The sequence below is a fragment of the Cibotium barometz genome, chromosome 36, assembly GCF_041138505.1.
Source record: "Cibotium barometz isolate CiBa-2024 chromosome 36, ASM4113850v1, whole genome shotgun sequence".
Classification (NCBI taxonomy): Eukaryota; Viridiplantae; Streptophyta; class Polypodiopsida; order Cyatheales; family Cibotiaceae; genus Cibotium; species Cibotium barometz.
This window is the reverse complement of record NC_141081.1, coordinates 38,778,018-38,789,229: the sequence shown is the minus strand read 5'-3', so window position 1 is coordinate 38,789,229 and position 11,212 is coordinate 38,778,018. Positions and strand designations below refer to the sequence as shown.

The 11,212-nt window shown below is 38.0% G+C and overlaps 1 protein-coding gene across 1 annotated transcript; it reads left to right on the top strand.

Annotated features, from left to right (window-relative positions):
- The first annotated feature begins 1,065 nt into the window (after positions 1–1,065).
- Positions 1,066–3,115, top strand: LOC147617873 (protein STRICTOSIDINE SYNTHASE-LIKE 3-like). The gene is made up of 4 exons (XM_086776126.1): positions 1,066–1,536; positions 1,671–1,946; positions 2,033–2,200; positions 2,552–3,115. Exons 1-4 carry the CDS (start codon positions 1,187–1,189, stop codon positions 2,949–2,951), a joined length of 1,194 nt encoding a protein of 397 aa, XP_086632252.1. The 5' UTR covers positions 1,066–1,186; the 3' UTR covers positions 2,952–3,115.
- The last annotated feature ends 8,097 nt before the right edge of the window (positions 3,116–11,212 follow it).

Here is an 11,212-nt window from a genome sequence, read left to right as displayed (position 1 = left end):
GAGTTGATATGATGCTGAGAACCAAGGGTAGATGAATATAATTTAGAGGTTTAAAGGAGTTGATATGATGCTGAGAACCGAGGGTAGATGAATATAATTTAGAGGTTTAAACCATACGTAATGGCAAGCCAGCTCCAAGCTAGAGACCAACACAACCCTCACAAGCCTACACCCTCAAGGCATGTGTGTCCCATACCATGCACCCCCACAACTGTAAAATGGTACAACTAACCAGTGGGCTAAGCACAAGGTAGGTCCCTTGGGACACTCCTCTCCCAAGATAGAGCTCTTGCACAAATGAGTTCCACACATGACCTCTTGCACAAATGAGCCACCCAACTACATAGCCCAATCACCAAGTTCACACTGCTATAAGAACTGTGTCCATCCGGTGTCTAATCACTAGCCTTGTTATGTCTAAGCATGAGACATAACAACACTACGCTTTAAAAGAAGGTCAAATTGAGGATAAGTATGAGACATAATAACACTACTCGTTATGTCTAAGCATGAGACATAACAACACTACTCTTTAAAAAAAAGGTCAAATTGAGGATACTTATGCTTTTTGAATAAGAAAATAATGGGTCCAAGTCATCTTGATTAAAAATTCCAACATAAAAGTTTTCAAGGAACTTTATCCTACCCACAAGGGAGCACCATTCAAAAGGGAGTCTGCCTTAACTTTGAAAGCTGCAACACACATTGACAAGTTAATAAACATAGTACAAGTTATACGTCTCTCAAAGCATAGAACACATTGACAACCCACAAGCCAAGTTAATAAACATAGTACCCATTTACGAGCCTCTCGAAGCATAGAAATTGTCAGGGTAAGAAGTCCTTGACATGAGCAAGTGTGCATAGAAAAGATCGAAAAACTATTCTTTTAAGTTTTAGTTGAGGAAAGATGGATCTTTATTAATTTTCAAGTTGAAGAATAAAATTTGTAATGCAAAGTGTATTAGCATTGGTAATTTGTTAGGATTGAGAAAATGAAATATGCAAGATTGCTTAGTTGAAGTTGAGAAAATAAAATTTATTGACAAAATGAGACACGCACGAAGGAGCGTAGGTAAAAACGATAATCTTATGTTTGGACGGAACGATGGCTTACAAGGGAATCAGAGAGACGCGCGCACACACAGAGAGAGAGAGAGAGAGAGAGAGAGAGAGAGCGTAATCGATGGCCTCCCTGTTCTCCTTGAGCTTGGTTTTGCTTGTGGCAGCCCTCTCTGTATTCATAGCTTTGGACCCCCTGAAGCTCAGCCCCATCGCAGAGCTGCCCGATTTCGTGGCGAAGCCGGTGGTTCCGCCCCTCCCTCGGCCCGGCAGTCTTGCTTTCCCCCGCGACCACCACAACAAGCTCCAGCGGTCCTCCCAGGTGCGCTTCCTCCACCATGTCATGGGTCCGGAGAGCCTGGCCTTCGACTCCGCGGGCACCGGCCCTTACACGGGCATTGCTGACGGCCGTATCATGCGCTGGGATGGTCCCCTTCTCGGCTGGACGCCCTTCGCCACTCTCTACCCCAATGGGTCAGTCACCCTCTCCTTAAACCCTAATTTTCTGTTAAACCCTGCATCCGTTTTGCAAAGAGAGAAAGAATCAGTGAATTTTGCAGCCATCCAGCCCTTACCTCCCCTTTTTTGGCCTGCCATTTTATCAACAGGACTGAGTCATGCAAGCCCCAATCCCCCCCTGCATCTAACCTCCCCAACGAACACATCTGCGGTCGACCCTTGGGAATCCACTTTATGCAACACACAGGGGAGCTCTACATCGCCGATGCATATCATGGATTGCGTGTGGTCGGACCAGATGGTGGTGAGGCAAAGCTTGTGGTGGGAGAGGCAGAAGGTGTACCACTTCGCTTCACCAATGATGTGGAGATCAGCTCAGATGGTCTAGTTTATTTTACGGATAGCAGCGTCATCTACCGCAGACGGTTTGTTATCGCTATCCTGAGATTATTGCATGTTATCATAGCACCTTGTGGCTACTCCTTTCTTTGCTAAAGCAACTTGTGTACAGGCAATTCCTTCTGGCTGCTGTCTCAGGAGATGATAGCGGGAGGCTTTTGAGCTATAATCCATCATCCAAAGAAGTTAAGGTCTTATACAAAGGCATGCAGTTTCCGAATGGGTTAGCTATCAGCAAAGATGGGTCTTTTTTGGTCATAGCAGAGACAACCACTTGCAGGTTTTTCTTCTCCCCTATCTAAGGAATCAACCAACATGTTTGTTTTTTAAAATGTATTGCTGGCATAATGCACATTAATCAAGAGATGCCTGCTGGATATGAAACCCAAAGCTGCATGCATTTGCACATCATCAAAGACACTCTGAAAACCTAAGGCTGGTTACAGAACCCTGCCTGCCCGTCAACAGGGCCATCCATGTGGTCGGTGAGGGAATAGACATACAATCTTACCCGCCCAAATCATCATTCCATTCCATGGCCAGGCAGTGTTATGTAACCAGCATGATGATTAAAATTTGCATACCACCATTTCATACAAAGGATAGTGCTGACAGATGCTCCAACTATTAGGTTATCAAGGCTTTGGCTGAAGGGTGAAAGGTCTGGGACATTGGAGACATTTGTACAATTGCCTGGACCTCCAGACAATGTTCGGGTAAATGAAGCTGGGGAGTTCTGGGTGGCCATTCATTGCAGGCAGACTTTGTCTGTATGGGCATTTTTCTCTTACCCTTGGATGAGATATGCAGTTTTAAGGCTCCCAATACCTATCAAGTATCTGTACCCCTTCTTCCTGGGTGGAAAGCCACATGCCATGATTGTTCGGTATGATTCCAATGGCAGATTGCTAGAGGTGCTTGAAGATCAGACGGGAAAAACACTTAAGCTTATCAGCGAGGTTGAGGAGAGAGATGGCGAACTCTGGTTGGGCTCTGTTCTAATGCCTTATGTAGCTGTGTATTCACAGTAACTCTTTGAAGGTCTAATATTCCAGTGTCAAGTCCTAAAGCTAGCCTGCATTTTTTAAAAAGGGCCCAGCTCTAGGAGTGCTCTGGTTTCAACTCTACAGTCAATCTCAACATATCTTTACGTATTTTTCTCTGAAATTTGAAGAACCTTGCCTTGATGCACAAATGTGACGGCACGTGCATGTGTGCATGCTGTGTGCACACACAAAAATATGCTTGAGAGAGTAAGGCTCGTCGGGGATCTGCACACATGCGTTATCTTAAGGCTAAGGTTTCACTAGTTTTCACTTTTTAAAATCTCTAACCCGTAGGGTGGTATCCTTAGTTTCTTAGATCGTTAATTGTGAACCTTTGTTCTTGTGTCAAATGTGAATTTTGCATATGGCCACTGTGGGAATTTGCAAAATTGATTCCATGTGAAGGTGTCAGTCCTATCACAGTCAGTGAGTGTGCGTGCGCGCGCCCGTGTGTGTGAGAGAGAGAGAGAGAGAGAGAGAGAATTCACTAGCCTTGAGTTGAAGAATTCACTAGCCTTGAGTTGAAGATTACGAGTGTCAATGCTACAATAGTAGTACACAAAAATATATATACCATGCATTAGAGCATGTGCCAAACAGGAAAAAAGTTGCCTACGTATTACTGAGGTTGCTAGAAAAAACATGAAAGATAATCTGCTTGAACCCTATGTTTCAGGAAAAGGGCACATTGCCTAGGAATCTTGCTTACGGTATTGTACAGGATTCCACCTAGGAATCTTGCTTACTGTACTGTACAGGATTCCACCTACAATAGTGGCTTTGAGGATTACTCCTTTGCTACAAAAGATTGTTATCTCCTAGGCAGCATGGTTTTCTTAAAGAAATGTCTATTGTGAATATTATGTAATTTCTTCTTCTAGGAAAAAGCTAACAGGATTACTTGGGTAAGTGTGTGCCCCTTGAATTAGATGGTCTGCTGGCCCCAGTTCTCTCTAAGATGGGTTACAATTGATTGCCACTCTGTTGTATGTGGCGTGCTTTGGGGCAATGTAGCCTTATGCTTGATGGGTTGGTGGTTGGATCTTTTGTTTCCCAGAAGTCCGTTAGACAAGATTGTTCTTTGGCTCCTCTATTGTCGGCAGTTATTTCACTCCCTCTACTCGTGGGTTCTAGAATTAGCTGCTTTTCAGAACCAAGTTAAAGGATTTCAGATTAATGGGTTTGGATACTGTTTCAATGATTTGCAAAAGATTCAGTATTATTTTTGGAAGCATTAAAAGAGAATGTTAGGGCACTTGTAACTATTCAGTGTTTTGTTGATGCTTAAGGATTTAAATGTAATTTTCTTAAATAACCTAATTGAAGTAATCAAGAAAGGGTATTTAGACATTTGGGATGTCTCATGTGAGTTGGCATATTTGGGAAGGACAACATTGGTTGGTTAATGAAGAAGCTTGAGGCAAGTTTAAAAAAGGAACAATGTATGTCTTCCTTCCATTCTAGGTTTATTGCAGTGAAGGTAGGTATGATGGTCTACCCGCATTTTTATTTCACCTTTTCAAGACTAGGCATCGGAGGAAGATTTTGAGCTTTATGAAGACCTTATGTACTCCTCTCTGGCTTGGCATAAGGTTTGTAAACCTACAGAGGATGGTGGAATGAGGATATTGAATTAGAAGAACTATACCATGGCCAGACTGTGAAAGCTTTTGGTTGGTTGTTTTGAGGAGAAACAACTCTCCACACTAATGTGACAGGAAAACACATGGTGATGACTTCAGGGCAATGGCATGGATTATCTTAGATTGATAAGGTCTTTTCTCATTTTACTCTAGTTGCCAAATAAATCCCTTTTGGTTAAGGGGGGTGGAACGACAAGGCTTCACTAGATTTTTTCAAAAGCTCTCTTAGGATGTAAAATATTTGGCGGTCTCCTTTGTTTAACTCATCCCCATTAAGTGATTGGATTAACATGGACTCCTTAGGCTTCCTTTGTTTTACCTCCTCCCTGTTAAGTGATTGGTCTACAACTTCCAAGCATACATTCACAATGTTTTGCTTAATTTAGCCAAAAATCATCTTCATAATTATATCATTATGTTAAGTTGTAAGCAGCTTGATGATGGGCGTTTAGATTGTATCATGAGGAAACCAAGAAATAATGCTAATTACTAGAAAGTCTACTGGTATAAGTTGTAGAACTATGAGATAGATTGGCATTATAGCCCACCTATGTGCTTATTCCCTCTCCCTCCCCTTATAGCCTTCTCGTCATAGAGTGGCTAGTTGGAGGAGAAGTGCATCTTTTTCCACCTTTCGATTCTTTGATCCCCACTCAATACAAGGATGCGAGTGTGTATCTAGCCCTTCGTGGTTGTACTTAGCCCCTCGAGGGTGGTTTTTTTTTGTTAACTAATAGAAGGATCTTTTTCTCAAGAAAAAAAAAAGAACTATGAGATAGGTGCTCTTGGGTCACTTACTTTTGGGAAGCTTAGTAAGAAATGACGTATGAGGTATACAAGTTAACCATTCATGCAATATAGTTGGTCTTTTCTCTATTCTCTTACTCCACTCTCGTAGGGGCATGCCATTTGCATAGGGTTTGAAAAGGCAATGCTCTCTTGTAGATTGAGTGACTTATACCTTTCTTCTCTTCTCTTTTTCCTCCTCCTTTTGCTTCTTTGAGGATATAGGCATTGCAGTGGAGATTTTTTTAACCACACAAGCAATTACTTCATGAGGTTTATGACTATAGGAGTCTACAACCGCCAACCATGCACGGTTTTGATTCTAGGTTTTGATATGTTTTTTCTATTGAGTTTCTAAGATCTTAATTTTTGTGTTAATCTTTCTTGCATAATGACTATTCTTTATTTTATTTTTTATTTTTTTAGCTTATAAATTAAATTTGCCTTGGGTTAGACGGTTTAATTAGATTGAGTAATTTTGGATAATTAGGGTAAGTAATCACATGATTGGTAGGTTGTAAGAATAGGTAATCGGGTAGAATTTTGATTGTTCTTGATTAGTAGAGGTTTTAACTCAATTTTCAATTTTAATTTCTTTGCGTACTTAGCTAGAACTCTCATTCTCACACTATTCATTTTGGTTTAAGCACTAAAAATAAAAAAAGAAGTTTCATAAAAACTCATAAATTAGTTCAATTTTTGTTAATTTAGTATTTAATTAGGTTTGAGTTATCATTAGGCGCCACAGATAGGCCAAAAAAGCACTTAAACACCAGAAAAAATTCCTAAAACATATTTATGTGGGCTCTTAGGCATGGGCACCATAGCCACACTAGGCTCATAAAGGTGAGCAAGAGAATCTTCAATATCCACACCCACGTGCTATTGAAGTAAGACTATTTGTGGTATAAGACCCACAATTTTATTGGCATGAGTGTAGCTCGTTCATCGATGTGATTGCATGTAATAAATATTGGTCATCTTTTTACCTATTTTGGCATAAAGGCAAGTTTGCAATGTGAAAAAAAAGACCATGCATAGGTCGTACCATCATGGACATCCCATGTGGGACACCTGGACCAATAAAATACTACATAACTCTACATTACAACACTATGGGGAAAAGGATACTAGGAGTTTATTTCAAGTGACGAGAAGGAGACAAAGCTTTAGGGAAAAAAATGTCACTTTGTAGGCCTTTAAGTCGTGGTATGAGAGAGCCAACAAAGTGATGTATTGACTGGCTTTGCTAGTGTGTTGGATTATATATATATATATATATATATATATATATATATATATATATATATATATATATATATATATATATACCTTTATAAGGTCAGAAAAATATGAACTTACGAATTGAGAGATTTGAGAAAGAAATAATAGTGAAGAAGGACAAAGACAAAAACAAAGCATTTGAAAGATAAAAAATAAATAAACTAACAAACCTAGCTACTAAGGAGAGAAAATCAAAAGATAATATCAAACGAAGACTTTTAATTAAGACATTAACAAAAAAATAAAATAAAAAACAAACAAACAAAAAAACAAAACAAAACAATAATTTAATCAAAAACAAAAACAAGAAACAAGAAAACAAAACAAAATAATTACATGAATGAAAGAAACTTTATTTTATTTTTTATTTTAAAAACACATACACACACAAAAGCATACACACACTTCTTCTTAATAAGAACTTAAGCCTTTTGAGCTGAGATACTAAACAACAACATAAAATAGCAAAATAGAGAACTGTAAACTCTAGACCTAAAGTACTTAAGAGCTAGAATCAAACATTAAGCTAAACTTTAAAAAAGACTTCGACTCAAAAGTGCAACTATTAACTCCAATGTCTGTCCGAACATGAAGTGTAGGTTCATCAACTCTATCATGCATAGTGTGCACAATAAGCTATGACATCCCTACTCACGTCATCAGTGCCCAAGAGTAGGTGCAGGTTTGTATAAGGTTAGTCTAAAAGAACATGCTTTATAAAACCAGCGAACTGAGTTTCTATCACTCTCCGGAGGTGAATGGGCATACTCAGCCACCATGATAGAGCCTAGCACTCAAAGTCTGCTCTAAGGTATAACAACAAAGAATCACAAAACATAGGAAAGAACCAAACTAAGTCTATATTAAGCTAGAGTGAGAAAGAAAAGACTAAACAAGGCCTACTCCAAGTTAAAACAACAAACCCTACTCTAAGCTAGAACAAGCCACTTTTACAAAAAAGAGTATTGAATTATGAATTAAGTGGGCTTCTCACAGCTCCCCACTTCTATCAAACTTACTCCTTATAATTTTAAACATTCCACCAAAAGCTGAAATAACAAAGATAAACTTACTACGATTCATGAAAGAACGAACCTTTTTCAAAATCTTATTGGAACTTAACCTTTTTCGATAAGCAACAAAATAATATGGCATGATTGAGAGATAAAGGCAAATTTAGTAGAGCAAAGACGAGAGAATCTAAAAAGTTGAGAGCAGATAACACCATACTTAGCTGTATCAGAAATATTGGAAGAAAAGTGTGGCATCCGAATGATCTTTAAGTTAGCATATTCAGGTTGTAAGCATTTGTCATAAATATTTACTATGAAGCTTGAAGATGATTGAGTGATCTTAAGGTCTAAAAAAAGCACAACTATTGCTATTCGAGGTGCGGTTAAGTTTGCAAAATTCCTTGGAATAGATCCCCCCACCTAAGGACTTTGGACTGATATACAAAAACTCTTGAAAGGAAGGAATGTCGGGAACGAAGAGGTCATCTACAAAACGTCTCACATTACAAAGTTTGTGAAGAAAGACAGGATAAGTATTAGCAGAAATAAGGCGTTCCATAAAATCAAACTCATAAGTAAAAAGATAAAAATTAGCAAGAAAGACGACACAATTGGTACCCATGGGAATACCAATTGCTTGCTTAAATAAAGAGTCGCCTAAGGATATAAAAAGGTTATCTAGGAGAAAATCTAACCAAGTACAAATGTCATCTTTGTCTACAATTTTGGTGAATCTTTTCTTTCTCTTATCTACATCTTGATTTTTACTTTTTAACCAAGAAAAATAAAAATGCAAAGCTGACTTTTCTACTAATAAAGCCATGCATCTATCCTTTTCTAATCTATAGGCAAAAACTTTTGTCTCATAAGGGATCTAATCCTTACACGTAAGTCTTCTAAGTCTAGTTTGGTGTATAAGGTCATGAAGTCGAAGGTTTGTAGGCATAAAGGAGACGACTTTTCAGCCAGCAGGCTCCGAGAGGAGTTTAAGAATTTCAAGACGGGAACTACTTCTACAAAGTCTTTTAAGACCCAACTCGTGTCTATAGGCACGTCAGGATCTTTAAGAAGATTTTTCCAAAGGTCATGGACACTAGGTAAAATGGCTTTAAAGCATTGACTAAGCCATTTAGAAACATCCGTCAAAGATGTATTGCAAGAAGCATGAACCTGGGCTTTATAGGATTCTTATGAAACTTCCAAATTGTATACAAAAAAGGCCAAGTAGGGTTGCACTTGAAACCAAACGATTTACAAAAATCTTGGTGTTTCAAGATAACGTCTTGAGAAGAAAATGAACAGCTAGAATAACAGCTAGAATAAATCTGAGAGGAAGCATTCACTTCACTTAAACAAACATTCTAAGTAAAACTTTTTACAAGTAAAAACAAAATTGTTAGAACACTTTTCTACGTAGGAAATAACAAAATCTCGATGAAATTTCTTGAGAGAAACTAAATCGCTAGAAGATAAAGAATTTCTAACAGAGGGAGTACTCTTTTTGAACAGAATTTCGTGAGTTTCTCAGAGGCCTTTCTCAAAATAGCAGCTTTCCAATGAGAAAAAATGCCTTGAACTCCTAAAGATTCTTCTAGCTTGACTACAAAACTAGATATGCCCTTTTATATGGCCTTAAGAAGATAAGAGTCAACTGAAGAAGAAAGTCTAAATTTAGTGCCTTTAGAAAAGAGCTCTTTGAGATAATGAGAAGGAAGAATGGAGCAATCTGCAGTGACCACATGTCCTAAAGATTCCTCTACAAACGAAGAGAAGACAACCTTCCTACAAGGGCATTCAGTTCTAAGAATGGTTGATTTATTGTGCTCTTCCAAGTTTCTCCCAATATCACTATAATTGAAAGCTTTTTGACCTAAGGTTTTTACATATTTGAAAGCTACTAAAGGATGATTCCAAACTTTTCTAACACAAGGGGGAAGACCTTCCATAACCTTAGGGGATTGTAAAATAGAGCTCAATCCTATTTTATCTAGATCAGGAGAGGTAAAGATAGTAATCAACAAGTCTTTTTCTCAAAACTAAGGAATGGTTGGGGGTAGAGCATTTAGACTTCAAAAACTTGCCTAATAGTAATCTTAATTGGGTACTATGAGAACTACTAATATCTAGATCAGTAAAAGAAGAGTTTTCGAGGGTATAAAGGAGTTTAAAAATAATTTTGACATTATACATGTGAAAAACTTGAAAAGAGAACTTGCCCAAACTCATGAGCTTGTTTAAGAACACCAGTCTCCATTTATAGTCTCTATAGGCAAAAATTCTATTGTTAGATGAACTAACCTCGTCTATCCTAGAGTTAGAAGTGTTTGCTATTTCTATGCTAGGAGTATTGACTTGTTTTAAGGTTGAAATTCTACGAAAAGTCAAGGAAGGAAAGGGATGAGAAGGTTGTTTAGGATGCCTTTTCCACAACAAGGGGTTTTATGAGAGGCTTTCTTACTTTTTCGTAAAGAAGACTTGCCATCCAAATTATACCCTTTCGGAAAGAAGGTATGCAAAGTTCTCATCCAAAAAAACTCTCGAGGCCAAGCTACTTTGTAAAACTCTCTAGAGTTTCTAAAAGAGCCTTCAAAATGCTCAATAGGAAAGCAACAGAAAGATTCAAACCCAAATTTAGCAATGGCTGCATAAAGAGGTTTGACACTCTCAAGTGAAGTGCTTCTATTATGAACTCTTCTAGCTTCCCTAACATGTTCTTGAAATCTTGTAAAAGCTGTTCTAAAGGTTTGGCCAACATACATTAAGGAATTATCATGGATGTTATAAATAACATAAATAACTTGAGAGGTGTGAACGGGGCTTAAAGTTGTTTCTTTCTTAAACATCTTAAACATTTAAGAGCCTTAAAGGTATTATTAGTAAAGTGAGTACTTACTAATATAGACTTGAATTTCGCCCAACGAATAGCAAAGAGTTTAAATTACATCTAGCCAAAAAGTTAAACCTTTCTCTATAAGAAGTATGAGAATGTCTAGCAAAAAAATTAGAAGAAGGGTTAGAGATGCGTACCTCAGGAATGTTGACATTGGTGGAAGAAGTAGATGCATTTTCATTTTGTGTAGCTAGGTTGTAAGTTTAAGATCAACGCCTACCTGAAGGCTAAAGATCTGAGGCTAGAAAAGTGCTAGCCACACCCCTCATTTGGTTAGCAAGGTTGCTACCAACAAGCAGTGAGGTCCTTAAAAAAGGCTGCTTGTTACACTCGAAAGATAATTGGCAATAGCGTGCAATCAAGTGCTCGTGGCTCCTTGCTAGAATCACTACTTTACTTCCCCTCTCATGAGAAACGTTTCATGAAACAAAAAAATAAAATAAAAAAAACAAGAAACAAGAAAACAAGAAAACAAAACAAAATAATTACATGAATGAAAGAAACTTTATTTAATTTAATTTAATTTGTTCATTTTAAAAACACACACACACATACACACAAAAGCATACACACACAAAAGCATACACACAGTTCTTCTTAATAAGAACTTAAACCTTTTGAGCTGAGATA